Raw genomic sequence first — 23641 nt, 5'->3', positions numbered from 1 at the left:
ATACTAATATAGGAGAGCAGGACCCTTCTATGTATTTTTTGCATTGTTCTATTGTGACCGTATAGCCATTCTGTGAAAGAAAATCAGATTTTTGTATTTTCTCATGAAAACCTTCCAGTTCCGGCCGGATACATGCAAACAGGTGAGTGGGGACACCTGTGGAAGGTATATTGTGGGCAGGTGAGCGGGGACGCCTGTGAAAGGAACCTGCGGGCAGGTGAGGAGGGACACCTGTGAAAGGTCCCTGCGGGCAGGTGAGGAGGGACACCTGTTCAAGGACCCTGCAGACGGGTGAGGACGGACATCTGTGGAAGGTACTTGTGGGCAGGTAAGCAAGAATGCCTGTGGAAGGTACCTGCCGGCAGGTGATGAGGGACACCTGTGGAAGGTCCCTGTGGGCAGGTGATGAGGGACACCTGTGGAAGGTCCCTGTGGGCAGGTGATGAGGGACACCTGTGGAAGGTACATGCAGGTAGGTGAGGAGGGACACCTGTGGAAGGTCCCCGCGGGCAGGTGAGGAGTAAGGCTGCTGTGTGACAAGTAGGGAGCGCCGCTCGTCCGCCCTTCCATCAGTAACACAAGCCTCTCCCTACATCCGCCGAGCCCCCAGTCCTCCCCCGGAGCCCCATGACGGTCGGCCCCGGGATGACGTTCTATGTTGTCTTCCTTCCACCTCTGCTATCTAGCACACACGTCCCACATCTGCTGAAGGAGTCCGCCGTGTCTCCGCCCTAGATTTGACTTCTTCCGTCCTGCTAGTCAGCCAGCGAGTGGAGACTGACCCGGTCCGTATGGAGAGCCGGAGGACGCACGGGGCCATGTCCGTCTGCCTGCTCGCTGCCGTCTCCCTATGGGCTGTGTGTGGCGGGCAGGACGGGGGCGCTCAGTGGACCGCCGAGAAAGTAGGTGCATTACTAGTCAGTGCGGGGTGATGTGCAGCTGGTCAGGGACCGGGGGAGTGCCGGGCATTGTGGAAGATTGGGTGAAAATATGTGAGCACAGAGGAGCCGCCGGTGTGGTAATATGTGACAGTATAGAGGTACTAATGGTGTGGTAATGTCTGCACAGACGAGCCGCCCGTGTGGTAATATGTGACTATAGAGGTACTAATGGTGGGGTAATGTCTGCACAGAGGAGCCGCCGGTGTGGTAATATGTGCCAGTATAGAGGTACTAATGGTGTGGTAATCTCTGTACAGAAGGAGCCGCCGGTGTGGTAACAGCTGAGCACAGAGGTACCTCCGGTGTGGTAATGCCTGACAGTACGGAGGTACCTTCAGTGTGGTAATAGCTGACCATGGTGACACCTCCGGTGTGCTAACAGCTGTACGCCCGCTGATGCCTCTGTGGTGACAGCAGACGGTCGGCAGGAGGTGCCGGTGGTGAGGGGATTATTATGTGCCGCTTCCTCTCCTGACTGGACGCCTTCATGCCGACCTCCTCCTATGTTCAGGCTGGTCCACCATGCTGATACTGGGTGACTGGCTGTGAATGAAGATATCCGGCTGGAATATGGTGGCATTATCTTGTGCTGTAAAGGGGTTTCCTCATTACTACAAAGAAATATACGGCCCCTGGGCCACCATAAGGGCTTCCACAGCTGAACATATGCGCAAATATGCATATTTGCGCATGAACAAGGGTATCCGCGATGCCACATCCTCTGCCTTGCTTTTTTTAACCTGCCATAGACTTAAGTCTGCGTAACACTCAGAAGGATGGCGCAGGACTTATCTCCTCTCACGTAACACTCAGAAGGATGGCGCAGGACTTATCTCCTCTCACGTAACACTCAGAAGGATGGCGCAGGACTTATCTCCTCTCACGTAACACTCAGAAGGATGGCGCAGGACTTATCTCCTCTCACGTAACACTCAGAAGGATGGCGCAGGACTTATCTCCTCTCACGTAACACTCAGAAGGATGGCGCAGGACTTATCTCCTCTCACGTAACACTCAGAAGGATTGCGCAGGACTTATCTCCTCTCACGTAACACTCAGAAGGATGGCGCAGGACTTATCTCCTCTCACGTAACACTCAGAAGGATTGCGCAGGACTTATCTCCTCTCACGTAACACTCAGAAGGATTGCGCAGGACTTATCTCCTCTCACGTAACACTCAGAAGGATTGCGCAGGACTTATCTCCTCTCACGTAACACTCAGAAGGATGGCGCAGGACTTATCTCTTCTCACGTAACACTCAGAGGGATGGCGCAGGACTTATCTCTTCTCACGTAACACTCAGAGGGATGGCGCAGGACTTATCTCTTCTCACGTAACACTCAGAGGGATGGCGCAGGACTTATCTCTTCTCACGTAACACTCAGAGGGATGGCGCAGGACTTATCTCTTCTCACGTAACACTGAGAAGGATGGCGCAGGACTTATCTCCTCTCACGTAACACTGAGAAGGATGGCGCAGGACTTATCTCCTCTCACGTAACACTCAGAAGGATGGCGCAGGACTTATCTCTTCTCACGTAACACTCAGAAGGATGGCGCTGGACGTATCTCTTCTCACGTAACACTCAGAGGGATGGCGCAGGACTTATCTCTTCTCACGTAACACTCAGAGGGATGGCGCAGGACTTATCTCTTCTCACGTAACACTCAGAGGGATGGCGCAGGACTTATCTCTTCTCACGTAACACTGAGAAGGATGGCGCAGGACTTATCTCTTCTCACGTAACACTCAGAGGGATGGCGCAGGACTTATCTCCTCTCACGTAACACTCAGAAGGATGGCGCAGGACTTATCTCCTCTCACGTAACACTCAGAAGGATGGCGCAGGACTTATCTCCTCTCACGTAACACTCAGAAGGATGGCGCAGGACTTATCTCCTCTCACGTAACACTCAGAAGGATGGCGCAGGACTTATCTCCTCTCACGTAACACTCAGAAGGATTGCGCAGGACTTATCTCCTCTCACGTAACACTCAGAAGGATGGCGCAGGACTTATCTCTTCTCACGTAACACTCAGAAGGATGGCGCAGGACTTATCTCCTCTCACGTAACACTCAGAAGGATGGCGCAGGACTTATCTCCTCTCACGTAACACTCAGAAGGATGGCGCAGGACTTATCTCCTCTCACGTAACACTCAGAAGGATGGCGCAGGACTTATCTCCTCTCACGTAACACTCAGAAGGATGGCGCAGGACTTATCTCCTCTCACGTAACACTCAGAAGGATTGCGCAGGACTTATCTCCTCTCACGTAACACTCAGAAGGATGGCGCAGGACTTATCTCTTCTCACGTAACACTCAGAAGGATGGCGCAGGACTTATCTCCTCTCACGTAACACTCAGAAGGATGGCGCAGGACTTATCTCCTCTCACGTAACACTCAGAAGGATGGCGCAGGACTTATCTCTTCTCACGTAACACTCAGAAGGATGGCGCAGGACTTATCTCCTCTCACGTAACACTCAGAAGGATGGCGCAGGACTTATCTCTTCTCGCATTCATCAGAACGAACTCTTTGCAATCAATGGGTTCACTTTGTCCGGTTTTGTGGGCGAGTCTCACGAGTGCGGAGATGTTCACAAACATGTTCGTTTGTTTAAGCCCTAAATTGAAAAAATGTAGCATTCTCTACCCTCCTCAGCCTCCTGAAGTGCAGCATCGGCCCGCGGACGTCATGTGACTGCTGCAGCCAAGCAGCGGCTGCGCCATCACTTTCAGCACTCCTTTCATCAGTGCTGACATCCTGGGCACCATGATGCCAGGAGTTTAGGACAGTGATGTCATAGCCTCTGGTTGGCCACAGCGATCACGTGACTTCTGCTGTGCTGTCTACCCGGAAGCTAGAATTGGGGGCCGTGTGAGTGCTCTGCTGCATTTCAGGGGCAACGAGAGGTGAGTATGATCTAGTTTTAATTTTACAGAGCGCCCAGCGGCTGGAAATTATTTTCTGTAGTAATGACAAAATCCGTTTTAAGTGTTTATTTATGGGTACTGCAAATATTACATTGTTTGCTTGCAGCGCCTGTGTGTAAAGGAAACTTGTTGAAATGGTAAGCAAAGCTTGCAGCTTTAGTCTCTGTTTTCCGGTTCGGACTGGATGCCTTTTCTGGCAATCCTGACAGCCTTTCAGGACGGTAGGCCATCGGGAGGCTACAGCACAATGTGAATGATGCCCTCCTTGATCATATCTCTAGCTCCCCTGGCACAGAATGATTGAGATGGGTGAATTTTCTTGCCTAGAGTCTCCATAACATACAACTGCATAAAGAGGATCATGCGAGTGTTGTGCCTGAGGGACAAACAGTTGGCCGACAGCCATACTGCTGTTGTAATGGCCGGGGGCAGAGAAACAGGTCTCAAGATTAGACAGACGGGGGGTAAGCTTTATTTACCAGTTTAATTTCTCTCAAGGCTCACTGATGCACGTAGGAGGTGAAGGCTAGCCAGTTTTGTCTGATACCACCAAACAACTATTGTAACATAAATTACTTAACATGTTACATGCTGATAGAAAAGTGTCAAGAAGACACAGTGGATCACAGCTTGCTACATATGTGGCTGAATGGCCACTGACGAATCAAGTGCCCAAGCTAACCCCAGCTAATGTATCTACAAAGGGAATGTAAGCATCAGAACTGGACCATGAAGCAAGAGAAGAAAGTGGCCTGACTTCATGTGTCATGTTTTTTTTTTTTTTACATTAGGAGGATGCTGGGTGCGCTTGCATTATGTACCTGGGAAAGAGATGGCACCAGGATGCACTATGGGAAGAAGGCAAGCTGATTCTCTGGGCAATGTTCTGCTGGGACACCTTTGTTATTCATGTGACAAGTAGACATACCTCTAAAAGGGGTTTTCTGGACATTTACTATTGGTGACCTATCCTTAGAACAGGTCATCAATCGTTGATTGGCAGGAGTCCGTTGCTCGGGATCTCTGATGATTATCTGAGTCTCTTGCCCGCTGTCAGTGAAGCGGAGTCAGAGATCTGTATTGGGGTTGGAGCCAGAAGAGTCATAGAAGGCATCCCTCCCACTGATTTCATTGAGAGTGAAGCTTTTCTACTACACTTCCATCTCCAAACATAATGCAGACGTCTGGCTCCACTGCACTAAGAGCGGACCAGAGGATCAGTTGATTGGTGGGAATCCCGAGTGGTGGACCCCAGTCAACTATGAATGACTTATCCTGAGGATAGGTCATCAGTGTAAATGCTTGCAAAACCTGTTTAATGGCCGTAGTATTCACTAAAGGTTTGTTCACATGACAGAAATCCGTGTCAGAAAAGTTGGCGCAGATTTCAAGAGAAATTTGCATCAGAAATCTGTACATTTCATCATGGATTTTTTACATGTATTTCTTATTTTAACACACAGATTTGCCAGAGATTCTTTGTGGATTTCCTATTTGTTGTGGAATATGCGTCCATTAAGTGGCATATCACAATGTGGATTTCAAAGCCCAGGTTAGAGAAATGCACCCTATAAGAACTATGGGGTGGATTACCACTGAAAGCATTGGGATGTGGATTTGGGCACAGAATATCCATTTGAAAGTGCTCTGTGTGAACATACCCGCATGACACGGGCACCTTTCAGCCCTCTAACCCGTAAATCTTGTTCAGGAATGGTCTGAGGAACATGCCAAAGAGATCAAGTGTTGACTAGGCCTGCAAATTCCTAAACTGATCTCCAAGTGTATGATCGAGTGCCTATGGGATGTGTTGGAAAAAGTTGTATTCTTGGAGGCCCACCTCACAACTGACAGAAGGAGTTCCTGCTAACATCTGCGCCAGAGCCCACAGTACACCTTCAAAGTTTTGTGGAGTCCATGCCATGACAGTTCAGAGCTGTTTTATCTACATGACCGCTACCTACAAAATATTAGGCAAGCGGGTTTAGTGCTCTGGCTGCATAATCTATATAATGTTCATTTCTAATTAATGTTTATATTCCTTTACAGAATTCACATCGCCCCCTGGTTTTGCGCACAGCTGATGTACGGCGTGTTGTATCCCAAACAGATATTTCTAACATGTGGAAAAATGACTTAAGGCCTATGCTTATTGAAAGATTTTCCGGATCACCAGGGAATTTTGCTGTGCGGCAAGTGAGTAATGCTCTATAGAAAAGTATATTCACATGGACCTATGTAAACAAAAAAAATCCTGAAAGGCCCATTTAAACGAGTTATGATTTTTTAAAAGGGGGAAGTTAACTGACTCCAATCACCGTGTACTGCCCAGGCGTGCATCGCGTGCATAATACGCAGTGAAATCACGCCCATGTGGATAAGCTCTAACTTTTCAGACAACTTGTACTTTTATGGTAGCCAGGCTGATAATGAGCAAAACTGTTATTTGCGTCATTTATCTTGAATAATGTTTTTGTGCTGAAAAATCCCCTCCCCTACCTTGCTTCTCTCTGTCTGCTCTCACATGATTGGAAAAGGATGCTAGGACAGTATTGCAGGGATATCAGTCATTCTGCTCATTGAACTGTATGCAGAGAGCAGAAAGGAGGGGGAGCAGAGGGAGGGAACGACTCTAGTACACATACCTGAATCTTGGAGCTAATGCTGCTATATCTGCTGCTGTTACTACACATCTACACTACTAGAGCTCGCTCTACACTCCAACATGATCAGGTTGTATGTGTGTGTTATAGACAGCAGAGTCTTTGAAGTTCTCTGTGTACAGTCAAGAGAACATAGCACAGCAACAGGCTCCTCCCAGCAGTCCTTAGAGGATGGAAAATCAAATGCCCTGCAGAGGGGCAAATGGGGAAAAAATACAGTGTACAAGTCATTTGACACCACACATGGTGTTACTCCTCTTGTGCACACACAACGGCTTATTCTGAAAGGCCAAGTACACTTTAAGGGTGCATTCAGACGACCGTATATCGGCTGGGTATTCACGCCCAGCCGATATACGGCATCTCTCTCTGCAGGGGGAGGAGGCTGGAAGAGCTGGGAGCAGTGCTCTGAGCTCACGCCCCCTCTCTGCCGTATATCGGCTGGGCGTGAAAACCCAGCCGATATACGGTCGTGTGAATGCGCCCTAAGATAAATTCTTACACACTGTCTATTTTTATTCTGCCTACAAAGGTACTCAGCAGTACCACCACAATTTATTGCTCTTGTATTTTTATTATTTTCTGTATACTCTTGTGCCTATGTGTGTAATTGGGAATTCACATATTCCATTTTGGGGGCATTTGACATGTATTTTCTGTATTCTGTTGTGGCATGATTGTAGCCACATTTTTAATAATTTTTGTATTGCTGGTGAATTTTAAAAATGAGACCTGTATTACAGATTGTGGTTGTGCCTCTTATTTTTATCTTATTTCATGTACTGGATTTAAAAAATGATTTAGTCACTTTGATGATAGTTTAATGTTTTCCTTTGCTTTTCTGTTAATAGCACATTAAAGAGCGACTGCAGAGACTTCAAGCTGGGTGGCGTATAGAAGAAGATACATTTCAAAGTCAAACTCCTTTTGGATATTTGGCATTCTCAAATATTATTGGCACTCTCAATCCTTCAGCAAAACGTCACTTGGTTCTTGGCTGCCATTATGATTCAAAATACTTCAGTCCCCGGTGGGATGGTAAAATATTCATTGGAGCTACAGATTCAGCTGTACCATGTGCAATGCTATTAGAGCTCGCCAGAGCGCTGGACTATCGTCTTCAGCAGTTAAAGGTATGATAAAATACTGTGTGTGAAGCCAGATTTACGTAAGTATATTGTGAATTCATTGCAGACATTTTCCAGCAGATTGTTGAAAACTCCTCCACATGACTTGTACAGTAAATGCTGCGGAATTACCACTGCGACTCTGGCATTTCCACCATATGTGAAGATGGCCTTAGAAGTACTAGGCAAGCCTAAGTTTTCCATTGTTTGAAAATTTAATTCAGGGGCAATTGAAATGGCTGCCAGAAACTCTGTACTTTTATTTAAAAAAAAGTTTATATCACCAGATATTCCAGGACTAATGTTAGAACTTGATGCCTGTTGTCTCTAATCTGTGTCCACTTCAGTAATTATTCCAAAGTGGTCACACATGCTCAGTCTTGCTTCTTTCTCTGCTCCACTGGGTACATAGTGCCGGCTATTTCTGAACTTCCCGCGTCTTCTCTGATGTTAGAAGAGATGCTGAGCAAGTGATAATAGAGTGAGATAGCATTACTGCGTAGAAGCCAGACTGAGTATGTGTGACCATCTTGGAACATTTACTGAGGTGGAGTGGAGACAAAAAGGCTCTTCGGGTAGTTCTGTTCTAATTATTTCTGGAATATCTGGGGATATAAACATTTTTAAAATAAATGTAAATACAAAAAATGATTATGATTATGGGTTGGATTCAATAATTTTTGTAGGGCAACCCCTTTTTTAGGCTGCCTGCCCATGGCAGAGCCGGATTCCGCATGTGGGTTTCCCGCAGCGATTTCTGGCTCTGGCCGATTTTTTTTTTAATGTTTATTTTTCCTGTGCTAAGTAAAATGTTAATTGCAGCTGGGCCGTGGGTCGGACGGCATCCATTGACTTCAATGGAAGTCATTTGCGCAAAAATGGAGCAAGCTGCGATTTTTAAAATTGTTTGTTTGTTTCCACCACGAGCAGAAACCGCAATTGATTTCCTCTCATGTGCAGGAAGAATCGATTTCCCATAGCATGCTATGGATGGTATTTGCTGCGTATCCACGGACGCCCGCCGCGGATTCTGCAGCAAAAATCCGCCCATGTGTGGGTTTTTTAAGTGAGCTGAACTGCAAGTGCAATGAAGTTATTGTCTTGAGGGTGGATTCAGACGACCGTATATCGGCTCGGTTTTCACGCCGAGCCGATATACGGTGTCCTCATCTGCAGGGGGGCGGGGAGGATGGAAGAGCCAGGAGCAGTGCTCTGAGCTCCCACCCCCTCTCTGCCTCCTCTCCGCCCATCTGCACTATTTGCAATGAAAGGAGGCGGGATGGGGCAGGGCTAAGTTCAGAGAATTAGCCCCGCCCCTGCCCTGCCTCTCCTCATTGCAAAAAGTGCAGAGGGGTGGAGAGGGGGCGGGAGCTCAGAGCACTGCTCCTGGCTCTTCCAGCCTCCTCCCCCTGCAGAGAGAGACGCCATATATCGGCTTGGCGTGAAAACCCAGCCGATATACGTTCGTCTGAATCCAGCCTGACTGTTGAAGTCTTGTAATTTTCAGATTTTTTAAAAATGTTTTTAATGTTTTATTTATATAGAAAAGAAGCTCCGAATCAAAACCAGATCTTTCCCTTAAGTTAATTTTCTTTGACGGTGAAGAAGCATTCCTTCAGTGGAATCAATATGACTCTCTTTATGGATCTCAGCATTTAGCCCAGAAGATGGAAAATAGTCCACACCCACCCAATGCTGAAAACACAAATCAACTTAATGGGATTGTAAGTATTAAGTAGTGGTTTGTGTGCTTTTTAATACTGTATACATAAAAAACGCTTATAGGATACTTATAGAAATGTGGAAAAAGTAAAATGTTAGTAGTCTTGTAACTTAAAAGGGATGTTCCTATCTCTGTCAAACATGGCTGACATGGGAAAATTGTTGATTACGAGACGGTTGGAATGACAGAAATAACTGAGCTTCGCTACATTGTTTCCCTAAATCTCACAGATGTCAATGAGCCACTTTGTAAATAGCACAGCGCAGTTGCTATGTTGTTTTTTTCAGCTTCTGAGTTCCGAAAATAAAATAGCTTGCTGTGCTACACTGTTTGCGCAACTCTCATTGACTTCTATTGGAGTTATGAAAATGCTGTACCATAAGACACTAAACTATTTCTGTCCTCCTGGCCACCACATTCAGGGTGGCTGGAGGTGGTAGACCCCCCTCACTCAAGATAGGTGTGGGTCACAGAGGTGCGATATGCTGATAGTGGCGCAAGCCCCGGTCTCTACTGAAATGAAGCAAGCTGAGTGTGCATGGTTACATGAGGCAGGAGAAAAAGCAGTGGGCTGAAGGAGCACTGGACTGGCAGCTTAAAACCTTATTTTGTTTTCAGGTCTAGAACCCTGAACTGATTAATTTCATAGTGTCGTGGATTTTAAGGATCCACGGCGTTATCAATAGGAATGTTTGCACCCTTCCTGATTTACGTTCACAGATTGTGCGCACAATGGAAGAAAATTGACACCGAGACAGACTCAGTGTAGAAAGTCTTCCTTGACTCCGATTTATTTGTAGGCATACAGTATCTCTTTACAGCATGTTAAAACTTCCCGCCCTTTATGGGCATGCCAGAAATTGTGTAAGCTATACGTCCAAGCCGGTGATGGAGTAGACCATTTAAGGTCTTCTTGCATCCGGTCCTGCATGTCCATCATCACGTGGTTTCAGGTGGAATGCAGGCGACATCTTTGGTGTTCAATGGAGGGGAGAGGGGAGTGGTGAGCAGCGTGTTGCCAAGTGACGCCTGAGGTTATGTGCGTGCGTTTCTATTAACTCCTTAAGGACATGGCCTATTTTGGCGTTGAGGACCAAACGATTTTTTTTGTGAATTTTCATCTCCATTTTTCAAAAGCCATAAATTTTTTATTTTTCCGTCGACGCGGCCTTATAAGGGCTTGTTTTTTTGCGTGGCAAACTAGATTTTATTGGTGCCACTTTTGGGTACATAGACTATATTGTAAAACTTTAATTTTTTTTTTCTATGATCGCAGGGAGAGAAAACACATCAATTCTGCCACAGATTTTTTTTTTTAAGCGTTAATCATGTAGCATAAATGACACACATTTTTTCTGCGGGTCGGTACGGTTACAGCGATACCAAATTTCTTATATTTTTATTATTTTTTCCACTTTTCTGCAATAAAAACCCTTTTTTTGGAAATTATTTTTTATTTCTAAATTACTGCATTCAAAGTCCTGTAACTTTTTTTATTTTTCCATGGACAACGCTCTGTGAGGGCTTATTTTTTGCAAGACGAGTTGTAGTTTTTATTGGTACCATTTTGGGGTACATACGTTTTTTAGCGTTTTTTTTTTACGCTTTTTACCGTGCAGGATAAAAAGCATGTCCAATTTATTGTACGCGTCGTTACGGATATGACGATACCAAATATGGGGGGGGGTTTATGCTAATATGAGAAAATGCATAAAGTTTATTTTTTTACATGTTTTTTTACATTTTTATTTTTAGTACATTATTTTGATCTTCTTTTTACACCATCTGTGTCCCTCTGAGGGACTTACACTGCAGCACTGATGATCGCTGTGATAAGGCATTGCAGGACGTCTCTCCTGCAATGACTTATTGCTTATTACAGCGATCACAGGCACTGGCAATACAGCAAGCCGGTATCCTGCATTCTGTTGCCATGGCAACCAGCCGGGCTCTCTGCGATAACATTGCGAGAGCCGGCTGAAGTCACAGAGGGAGCGCTCCCTCTGTGAACCCTTTCCCTGCCGCGATCTACTTAGATCGCGGTAAGAAAGGGGTTAACAGCAGGAGGCCGGCTATCAGTGACAGCCGTCTCCCGCTGCCGGATAGCGCGAGATCTGTCATGATCTTGCGCTATCCCTATGACGTAAGGGTCTGTCATTTTGCGGCAAGTACCCCACCCCCATGGTGTACCCTTACGTCATGGGGAGGGAAGGGGTTAAAGCTGTATATAGTGATAAACTGCCAGCAGTAGAGATGTGACCAGCACATCCTGCCTGCTGGCTCAGATAATGAAATAGACATTTCACTTTATATAAATTCTCAATTACAATAGTACATCATTCCAAGGGTTGGAACTCCATTCTTATACAATGCTCCAAATCCTCCTGCTTCTTTTCTCATAATCCTACATGTTGAATTAAAGGGGTTGTCCCGCGGCAGCAAGTGGGTCTATACACTTCTGTATGGCCATAATAATGCACTTTGTAATGTACATTGTGCATTAATTATGAGCCATACAGAAGTTATAAAAAGTTTTTTACTTACCTGCTCCGTTGCTGGCGTCCTCGTCTCCATGGTGCCGACTAATTTTCGCCCTCCGATGGCCAAATTAGCCGCGCTTGCGCAGTCCGGGTCTTCTGCAATCTTCTATGGAGCCGCTCGTGCAGAATGCAGGCTCCGTGTAGCTCCGCCCCGTCACGTGCCGATTCCAGCCAATCAGGAGGCTGGAATCGGCAATGGACCGCACAGAAGAGCTGCGGTCCACGAAGACAGAGGATCCCGGCGGCCATCTTCAGCGGTAAGTATTGAAGTCACCGGAGCGCGGGGATTAAGGTAAGCGCTCCGGTAAGCTTTCTTTACCTCCCTGCATCGGGGTTGTCTCGCGCCGACCGGGGGGGGGGGGTGAAAAAAAAAAAAACCTGTTTCGGCGCGGGACAACCCCTTTAAATAACACTTACACTAACACCATTAGGGGAAGCTTATTGCATACAGATTTTATAGCTTCCATTGATCTAAACTGAAAAAAAAATGTAGGCAATAAGCTTCCATACTGGCAGCTAGAATGTTATCGTTTAATATTATTTCTATGTAAAGTTAAAAGAAAGTTTAAAAAGTGTACAATAAAAAGGAAAAAAAAAGTTTTAAGTCTCATCTTCCCTCACGGATCATATGTGTGAGGGGAGATGAAATTACATACTTAAGGCCCCCGGATTTATATGCAGACTTTACTCTGGCTTCTGCGCACGCGCCCGTCGCTAGAGTGGCAGACGCATATGCAGAAGCCGCGGATTGCCGAGGTAATTTAAAATGTCCCTGCTCCTGCCTGCCAAAGGTAGTCGAGAGCCTGGAGATTTCACGGGGGCCGCGGTACGCAGTCCCTGGCTACGTGATCGCCACTATCCAATGGATAACGGCAATCCTAAAAAAGTTAACATTTCACCTCTTGTCATGGATCAGATCTGTGAGGGGAGGTGAAATTACTTACCTAAAGCCCCCAGCGAAGTCCCCTGATGGGTTCTTTATCCACGGACCTCTCCCCAACTTCGGCGCAAGCTCCCGTCGCCAACATGGCGGACACAAGCGCAGAAGCTGGGGAGGGCCCGGGAAATTTAAAATCTCCTTACTCCTGGCTACTAAAGGTAGCCGAGAGCCTGGAGCAGTGACCAAGGGCCATGGTGAGCAGTCTCCAGTCACGTGATCCCCGTTATTCAATAGATAATGGCAATCACGTAAAAGTTAAAACACAGTTGAACTTTAATGCTCCTTTCAGCTTGGGCCCCATTGTGCATACAGACAGAAGATTAGGGCCACAATGGGTATGTTTATGAACACTGGACAAACTGGGGGATCCATTTTGGGGTGAAAGTCATAATTCTAATGTGTGCTGTACAAAAAAGCTGTTTTTAAAATGACACAGTTGCCAAAAAAATGAAAAACGTTATTTTTTCTTCTGTTTTGCTTATATTCATTCAAAAACTGTGGGTTCAAAATACACCGTACACCCCTTAACCCATTAAGGACCAACCACTGTAAATTTACTGCGCTTGACCCTGTGCTTTAAACCCAGCTGATTTTAAAAATACGGTGGCAGTTTGAAGCCCCTGCTTCTGTAATTAATCAGAAGTATGCGGGTTGTCAGCTCTTAGTCACAGCTGAAAACCCGAAGGAGAAGGCAGGAAAGGTTTTTAACCCTTTCTGCCTTCTCTTTTCTCTACTACACAGCGCTCAATGAGTGATATGTACTAAACTGTGAAAGGAGAAGTATAACTTCCACTATGCAAGATGGCTGCCGGGATTCCATGTCACAGCAGAGCTACAGGGTCCTAGCAGACCTTGATCAGCTCTGCCAGTGACTACTGTCACTACAGGGGATGTTTTTCCCTGTAACTGTAACTCTTATGAATGCCCCAGCTATAATGGGAAAGTGTTAAATGAAAAAAAAAAAATGAATGTCCCCCAGTGGTCTTATATGACATCTGGGGGACATAGATAGTAAAAAAAATAATTGCATAAATAAGTAAAACAAAATTACAGAATAAAATAGAAATATATGCATAAAAAGGAAAATAACCCAAAGCCGACGCTAACAAAAGCCGTAGCCATATGCGCCCTGTAATCCCAAACTATACATATTACATATCAAAACGTCCGAAAAAAAATAAGAAACCCATTAGTATACTTTATTTATCCCTAATATTTTGGGATTTCTCCCTTGTTTTGGCCAGTCAAGAGCTCTACAAGTGGGCAATAGGGCATAAAACACCTTCAAGCAAAATGTCTGTTCAGAAAACCACCGATTGCTCCTTTCGGTTTGCGCCCCACTGTGCATAGAGACATAAGATTAGGGCCACAGGGGGTATGACTCTGAACACAGAACAAACAGGGGGATCCATTTTGGGGTGTAAATCATGCGCATTTTCATGGGCACTATAGAAAAAAAATATGTCTTTAAAAGTACATATTTGCATTAACTCTTGGAAAAAACTGTGTGGTCAAAATAGTGAATATATTAAGTGGTGTCGTTCTTTAAATGGGGTCATTTGTTGGGGTATCGATCATTCTGACACCTATCAGCCTTTGCAATCTTGGCTTGGTGTAGGAAAACAGTGTTCCTCACAATTTTAAAAAGTAATGTTAAATTTGTACGTCTCCTAAATGGTTAGAAAAAAGTTTTTAAATGTGTGTCCAGAATAAAAAAAAACAGATGGAAATATATATTTTAGCAAAAATCTGTACAGTATGCACATATTTGGGATATTACTGTTGAAAATGTGAAAAAAGTTACAATTTTTTCCAAATTTTACCAATTTTGGCACTTTTAATAAATATAGTTTTTAGTTGACCCGTTAAAACCAATTTGTTACAGTAATCTACCCTGGATATGCCAGTCCGGGTTTCCCTGGATCTTACCCGCAACCCCTGTCCCTGCCCACTTGCCTCCACTCCTGGCTAACCCCAGGTGGGCAACTGGGCGGCGGTCCCTATGCTATCTAGGGACCGAGAAGGAGCGCTGGCATACCTAGATGAAATGGGTAGACTACCGACAGGACAGGCAGATGAAAACGGCCAACACCAAACAATACTGATAGTACCGAGGCAGATGGAACAACCTGGCAGATGGTAACAAAATAGCAGACAAGCTGACAGAGGCAGAAGACCTACAGATGCAGACTAGCTAGCAACCTGAGGGAAACCAATAACTGGCAGTGATTGCAGTCACTGCCAGACTTTTAAACAGAAGCCTCCGCCCAGAGGCGGAGAGAGGGAGACAGCCAACTCCCTATAGCACATCAAAAGGGAGCTCGTGCACGGCAGCTACACTCCCAGGTGCACGCGTGCACGGCGCCGCCAGGACTACCGAGCGCGCGCAGTGCGCCGCGAGCCACCATTACCACGCCAGCTTGACACCCGCGCCCCCGGCAGCCGGAGCACAAGTCGGGGGGGGGGCGGCGCCCCGACTGCGGGACCCAGCACACCGCCGCCACGGGAGGAGCCGCAACCGCCACATGGTAACACAATTATTGGGTAACTGTGAATAACAAAACAAACATCTGGGACAATTCTATACAAAATGAAAAAATGTCTGTAAACATATGGGCAGCCACTCTCGTACGTGGAAAAAATGTAAAGAGGACTTATATAGACAGAAAAATACGTCTCATGTTATTTTGAGAGGGTCTATTTTCACCGACTCAATGAAATACATTATGCGGTGAAAAAACAATGTCAGAATCACTTGTATATGCCAAACCTTTACAGAGTTATTCTATGTTAAAGTGGCACATGTCAGATTTCCAGAATTTGGCTTCCTCACTAAGGGGTTAAAGTAATTCTGTCACCATGTATTTGCAGCCCTCTCTTAAAGCAGCATAAAGTAGTGTCTGTCACACTGATTGCAGTGACATGTGTCCTGTGTATGTCTGTGCAGGAGTTTTGGAGAAGCTTGGAGACACAAAGCTGATCTTACATATTCATGAACTGCAGACAGGCCACACCCACCCTGCCCTAAGCACAGTAATAGGCAGATAGTAGTAAATCAGTGGCTGGAGGGCATGGTGGTTGTGGCTAGCCTGCAACTATTGAATATCAAAGACTATTGTAAGTAGTCCTGTATGCATGTGCTGTTGCTAATAAAATGTAATTTTCTCCAAAACTACTGCACAGATCCAAACCACAGATCTATCACTGTAATTGGTGTGACCAGCACTACCTTGTGCTGCCCTCCAAGAGGGGTGCAATAAGATGGTGACAAAGTCTCTTTAACTGCTGTAATCTATAGAATATAAAGGGTTAACTACTGACTACAATACCAGCCACATTATGTGTGGGCTTGACTCTAACTCACGCACATCCAACATTAATTAACTTGAAGTTGTTAAAGAGGTTATCCCATCAAAAATATTGCTTAATTGCTGGGGTCTGACGACTGGGACCCTCTGGAATCATTGAGTCCCCGCTAGTGTTCACTGTGCAGAATAAATACTTGTGAGATTGGAACACCCGTCTGTATGCGGTGGCCAGAAGTACAGAAACAGCCAAGCAGGCCGGCACATTCAGATGGGTATTCCCATCTCAGCCATAATTGTCTGTAATGGGATAACCCTTTAATGTACCTGAACCAAGCTCATTATATGTCTACCGCACTAGAAGCACTGCTCCCTGTAGCCCCCTCTCATAGCCTGCTCCCCATGCTTCCGTCATTACTCTTCCATTATGGAAGTCCTAGTGGTCACATCAGCAACCTCAGTCTGCTCCTACTCTGTTGTGAATCACTACAAGACGGCAAGGTGGGGGAGTATCCCAGGGTCTACTGGGGAATTCACCGGCTCCCTGATGGGCCCGTCCGAGCCGGTAAACGCTGTACACTGTATTTATCTTTTGATTTCTTAAATTCCTTAACATGACCTACATTTCCAAACCTTGATGTTACCATAGAGATTAATAAAAGCACCTCTAGCCAACAGCAATAATTAGTTTGCAGTAGCTGCACGCTTTACTGCACAATAATTCATATACTTGGCAGCTGTGAATGAATACATAATCTGAGATAAGGATTGTATCTTTTCATTTAAATCAAATTAAAAAAGAAATGTTTTTTTTTTTTTTGTTTTTTTTTTAAACTCAGGCCTGTTTATTTTGGGTCGTCATGATCAGACACAATTTATCCAGTTTTCTTAGATGCTAGTTTCAAGTAACTCTCTGGGCTCACATTGGTGTATTGTCATTGCGTGTCACGCGTGCAATTTTTCTGAACCTGACACGTGATGCCAATAGACTACTAACTTCTATTGGGCCATTTACATCAGCGTATTCCTCATGCGAAAAACAAAATTGCAGCATACACTATCTTGGCACGTATTACACATGCATACATGCCCAGATAGTGGTGGCACGCAGCAAATACGCATGTCATTGCATACTTATTGAGTGCCTGCTCTAGAAATATTCGCACATGGCACTCCGGTCTACACGGTCATGTGAGGCCGGCCTTGCTGAGACAATCCCCTCAGTATTTGTGTGGCAGTTCTTTTTTCACTGATATTTTAGTAACTTGTAATTTATAATCATTTTGTCCTTGCTGCAATGAATATCAGCTCCTCATACACTGACTTTGTGGTGAGCCTGTCATCGACTTGTACTTATAGATAGCAGCCAATCTGAGGAGGTAAAGTTGAAAGGGGAGGGAAAGAGCAGCAGCTTGAACAAAAGATGAGACAGGAGGTTTGTTTGAGACTACCTCAGACTCCTTGTATATACTGTAGCTAAACTGAGTACCGGTGTACCTTGACGCCTCCGGAAGCTAGGGGTTTGACGGGAGGAACGCCCCTGTCACACCCCTAGCTCCCGATTGGCTGCACACCCAGCACAGCTCTGGAGGCAGAGAGCAGCGTGCTGTGAATTCTGACATGTGAGGGGTCCGAAATATATAATATAAGGCTAACTGTTACACTTAGCCCTCACCCTAACCCTCGATCCCTGACGCAAATTACCGCATGGTACTTTTACTCTGCTGGACCGCTCCTCCGCGGACAGCCCATCTCCCACCCCCTGTACCTCTACTGTGGTCCCTGCACCCAAAGCTACTGGGAGCACTGTAAGTGCCGTCCCTGCTGGTATCCCTGGGTCGCACTCACCCTGCACCGCTGTTCGCGGCTCCCGCTCCCCCTGCGGCCAAACGACATTAAGTAGAAAGCAGTGCTGGCCGCTCAGCTCCCAACTCCCGCTCTGAGTATTCCCCGGAGGCTGCTCTCCAACTGCTGACCACGCTGCAGTCAGTTTTTGCTCCAAGCAGTCCTGGGCGCTCACCTCCCCGCTCCTGCACTGACTGTTCCCCAGATGCTGCTGTTGGAGATTAATCTGCAGTCGTCCACTGCAGACAGCATCTCCGCTGCTCGGCACAGTGGCGCTAAAGTGACTGAAGCGTTTCCCCCTGCGTTATGAATGATATTTTTTGAATCGGGCAGGTCGACTGAATAAAATACATCTAAACTCATTGCAGTGTGATCCCCAGAACACCCCCAAATGGCATATTCGCGTACCTAGTTAGAATTTCTGGAGAAACTTTAAAAACTGAGGGGTCAGAGAGACCGTGTGTCAGTCCTTCAGAGATATCCCACAGCGTAAGGACTTTCCTGTTTGCTTCCAGTGACTCCACAGAATCAGAACCTTCCAAATCTGATATCTTCTTTATTTCTTTTTTGTTTTATTTTAGATGCCGTCTGTTGTGTATACCTGTAAACCTTATGCCCATTATAACATCTTTTTGTGTATATTTTTGTATATATTTAGAGTAAATCTGCAATTTATTAGTCAAACCTTGTCCTTTTTAAAATGAACCATGACTTCAAAGTTTCTTTTAATAAACAAAGTGTGGGTTCGAGCTTACATGGGAAACAAAAGCTGGCGGTGGCAGCGAGTGTGTGTGTGTGTGTGTTGGTATTGTAGAGCGTGGGAGTCATTAGACCAGATCAGGGGGTGATTTGAGCTTTTGTTCTGCATGCGTGCAGACGCCTGGGAAAGCTGGGTACCAATTTGCCTGTATTCTAACAACTCCACGCTTGCAATCCCGCTAGTGTGATGGATCGAGGCTCTGTCATGACAAGCTTTCACAGCGGTGAGAACACTCGGAAAAGTTGATTCGCAACAAATCGATGATAGAGGTGGGATCCATCCGGGTCTCCCCATCTCTCCCCCCTCCCATCCGTGACAGGTTAAATGCTTGAAGGTTTTCTAGGGGCCCCTTTTAGATGAGCTGATTTATAGTTTGAACAAGCGAATGACATTACCGTTCGCTTGTGCAGACTGTTTAAATAGGCAGCTACATTATTGACTCCTTCAAATGGGAAATTGTTCAGAAACGTTCAATCTTTCACATTTGCTGTATAAATGAATGAGAAGGATTGAATGAGCGCTGTGTAATCTAAACGATGAGTGAACAAGCCAACAATGATTTTTATACATGCATAAAATGAATGACTGATAATCATACTATCTAAAACGACACTAAGAGATGCTATCCTCAAGTACCTCAATGAGATTATGAGGGGTTACCTCTGTCATACCAATCTAATCAGCTTCTATGAGGAGGTAAGTTCTAGAATGGGCCAGGAAGAGTCATTGTATATCTTGATTTTTCCAAAGCGATTGATTCTCTGCTGCATAAAAGGTTGGTATATAAAATGATGATGCTTGGTCTGGGCAAGAATGCGTGTGAGTCAGTAAGTAACTGGCTGAGTGATAGAAAGCAGAGGGTGCTTATTAATGGTACATACTCTAATTGGGTCACCATTACCAGTGGGGTGCCAAAGGGGGCAGTACTGGGCCCTAGTCTTTTATATATTTATTTAAGGGAACCTGTTCTAGGATTCTAGTAATGCAGGCTTAGAGTAGCGTTACAATATTGACTGTCTGGTTTTACACAGTCATTTTCGTTGGTCTGATAATACGTGCATACCTTAGCAATTGGAGTTTAAAGTTTGCCCATGCCACATGTAAATGAGGCTGAACAGTACGGTGAGCTGAAAAAATAATACATTTCAGAAGTATGAAGTATACTCCAGCACCTATTTGCCAATCTGTGTACAGCACTGTAAAATGTTTATGCTATGTAAATGAGCAAATATCTGCAAAAATGTCCAGAAACCCAGTAAGAGTATTAATTATTCTCTTTGAGTGTATGATAATATATACAATGTATCACAGAGAAAATGCTGCCATGAAGAAATGTTTGTAAATGAGACAAAACTCCATGAACTGATTTGTAATTAAAATCTATTGTTCAGAATGTAATTCTCTAACAATTATACATAGTTTGTTAGATTGAAGAAAGACATATGTCCACCCTGCAATGTTGATCCAAAGGAAGGCAAAAAAAAACATGAGGTAGAAGCCAATTTTCCTAAATTTAGGGAAAAAATTCCTTCCCGACTCCAATTCTGGCAATCAGAATAATCCCCGGATCAAAAAGCCTTCTGAAGTAATCAGTGACTATAACATGTAATATTGTTACACTCAAGAAAGGCGTCCAGGCCCCTATGCCCTCATAGATTCTCCATCACATCGTCCTTGGGGAGAGAAATCCATAGTCTTACTGCTCTTACAGTAAAGAACCCGCTTAGTGTCGGAAACTTCTTTCCTCTAAATTTAAAGGATAATCCCTTGTTACAGTCACAGTTCTGGGTGTGAATGTGGAAGAGATCTCTGTATTGACCCCTGATGTCTTTTCTCTACCCTAAATAACCTCAATTTTGATAACCTCTCTGGGTATTGTAGTCCGCCTTTTCCATTTATTAATTTAGTTGCTTGTCTTTGAATCAGCTCAAGCTCTGATATGTCCTTTAGTACCGGTGCCCAAAACTGTCCACAATATTCCATGTGTGGTCTGACCAGTGGTTTGTAAAGAGGAAGAACAATGTTCTTGTCATGTGCCGCTAGACCTCTTTTGATGCACCTCGTGATCCTATTCGCATTGGAAGCAGCTGTCTGACACTGGTTGCTCCAGTTAAGATTACAGGTTTCTATCCCCAAGTCCTTTTTCCATTTCAGTTTTGCCCAGTGGTTTCCCATTTAGCATGTAATGGTGACATGTATTTCATCTGCCCATATGCATAAACTCAACAATGCTGTGCAGAGATGGTCGTCACTCATATCTGTCCATTTACTCAATTGGGCAAAAAGTTTTACAAATAAAACTTGAATTTTAGTTTAAAAGAATATACTGCCATAGATATATACAGTATTTTTCCTAAATGTAGACAGCTGGTACATTGTGAAAATGGCACCAAGAATTTGAAACTCGTGACTGACTTTTTAAAATTTTTGTAATTTTCTGTCCTAGTCAGCATGCCTACATGTTAACAAAATCTTCAAACCAAAGAGACCAAAACATGTTTTTAAGTACACCCCCAATTCCAAAAACGTTGGGACGCTGTATAAAATGTAAATAAATGTCAGACGAAAGAATGCAATGATTTGGAAAGATGTAATCATGTTTTATTCACAATACAACATAAAACACGTTAGAAGTTGAAAATTGAGACATTTTCCCTTTTTATTTTTAAAACTTAACTGATTTAGAAATTGATGGTAGCAACATATGTCACATGAGTCACATGACTGTGTATAAAAAGAGCATGTTACAGAGGCAAAGATGGTCAGAGGTTCACCAATTTATGAAAAACTGTCTCTAAAAATTGTGGAAAAATATTACAACAATGTGCCTCAATGATAAATTTTGGAAGACTTTGAATATCCCATCTACAGTAAATAATTAAAAGATTCAGAGGAGCTGGAGAAATAATCGCATCACTCTGAAGAGGCATAGATTTGTATTATAAGTTATGCCACTTTCTAGTGAAAGTCAGTAGATGTGTCAGCCCACAGGTGGCCCTGCCCTCTTCCATTAAACATCACCCACTTTTGAAAAGTGGTGAGAGAAGTGTGAAACGGCAAAAACTGCCATAATTGCAAATGCAATAGTACATGTCCCCAATTGTCTCTGTTAATAAAATGTTTTTTTTTTCTTTAAGGACTTATTTATTTTACTTGATTTAATTGGAGCTGCAAATCCTACTTTTCCAAATTACTTCCAAAATACATTTCGTTGGTTTAACCGGCTTCAATCTATTGGTAAGTAAGCTACATTGACCGTCATTTTTAAAGTATTAAATCATGCTGTGCTATTTTATCCGGAAATATGTTGGTGAGATGGACCATAATGGACAGACCACCTAAGACTGTTCAGGTTTGCCAAACCCAGCGCTTTCATCTTTCCATCTGTGCAGCTTCTTTGATGCAGTGTAACAGAAAGATGCGTGCAGGTGTCAAAATGGCCTTTGGATACAAACTGATGAAAGGATTAATAAAAAATAGACTGATGTTGTTTTTAATTAGCTTCCTGTTCCATATGTATACGTATGTATATGTGTGTGTGTGTGTGTGTGTGTGTGTGTGTGTGTGTGTGTGTATGTATGTGTGTGTGTGTATGTGTATATATATATATATATATATATATATATATATATATATATATATATATATATATATATATATAAAACTCTTTAATTAAAAAAAAATGGTCATTGAATTGGGATGCAAAAATGATATGTGAACCTAGTCTTACTCCCAGCCAATGAACATTCTATACACACATGAATATTTCTCATTAATTAAATCATGTTAATAGTAATAATTATTATAGCTTTAACATATTTTGTAGCACTTTAGAAAACAAATCTTCATAAACATTGCAAGTGAACAACATGTCATACTAGCTGATATATCCAGCTTCGCCCGAGTTAATTTGGTACAGGTGTTTACCTGTTGTTCGCATGGAAAATTTTATGAAGTCATGGTTACTTCAGATGAACAGAGAAATAACATATGTATACACAGAGGAGCGTTAGATTCTCCTCAGACTGCATGTACCGATGTTCCTCTTCCAATCTCCTCACTTTTTACCCTTAAAGGTAATGCCCCTTTTTATTCAAATTTACCCCCAGACTGGAGGTTGCAGCGCCTTCTTAGCCTTAAAGGCATGCTCAATCCCTGCGGTCCATGGCTACTTCCTTTATGTACTTTACAGCTTTCAGTATATACACACTAAGGACAGTTATATTCTCCTCAGTATATGCACACAAGTGATGTAGATTCTCCACCATATGTACACATAGAGGTGAGGTAGATTCTCCACCATATGTACACATAGAGGTGAGGTAGATTCTCCTCCATATATACACATAGAGGTGAAGTAGATTCTGCTCCTTATGTACACATAGGGGTAAGGTAGATTCTCCTCCGCATATACACACAGAGGTGAGGTAGATTCTCCTCTGTATATACACACAGACATGAGGTAAATTCTCCTCAGTATATACACACAGAGGTGAGGTAGATTCTCCTCAGTATATACACACAGAGGTGAGGTAGGTTCTTCTCTGTATATACACACAGACGTGAGGTAGATTCTCCTCCGTATATATACATAGAGGTGAGGTAGAGTCTCCCCCGTATATACACAGAGAGGTCATTTATATTCTTCTCAATATATACAATATATACCCATAGAATCCTAGAATGCCAGAGTTGGAAGGAACCTCCAGGGTCATCTGGTCCAACCCTCCGCTCAGTGCAGGATTCACTAAATCATCCCAGACAGATATTTGTCCAGCCTTTGTTTGAACACTTCTATTGAAGGAGAACTCGCCACCTACCATGGTAACCTGTTCCACTCATTGATGACCCTCACT

General features: G+C 44.1%; 1 protein-coding gene across 1 annotated transcript in view; it reads left to right on the top strand.

Annotated features, from left to right (window-relative positions):
• The first annotated feature begins 631 nt into the window (after positions 1 to 631).
• Positions 632 to 23641, top strand: part of QPCT (glutaminyl-peptide cyclotransferase) — a 31085-nt gene continuing 8075 nt past the window's right edge. Inside the window, exons 1-5 of the mRNA XM_066605265.1 lie at positions 632 to 902; positions 5932 to 6078; positions 7397 to 7678; positions 9217 to 9396; positions 21923 to 22022. Of these exons, the coding sequence (XP_066461362.1) occupies positions 792 to 902; positions 5932 to 6078; positions 7397 to 7678; positions 9217 to 9396; positions 21923 to 22022 (820 nt within the window). The 5' untranslated portion in view covers positions 632 to 791. The remainder of the gene's footprint in view (positions 903 to 5931; positions 6079 to 7396; positions 7679 to 9216; positions 9397 to 21922; positions 22023 to 23641) is intronic.

The sequence above is a fragment of the Eleutherodactylus coqui genome, chromosome 1 (assembly GCF_035609145.1).
Source record: "Eleutherodactylus coqui strain aEleCoq1 chromosome 1, aEleCoq1.hap1, whole genome shotgun sequence".
In the NCBI taxonomy this organism is placed as follows: Eukaryota; Metazoa; Chordata; class Amphibia; order Anura; family Eleutherodactylidae; genus Eleutherodactylus; species Eleutherodactylus coqui.
This window is presented reverse-complemented; position numbering and strand designations above follow the sequence as displayed.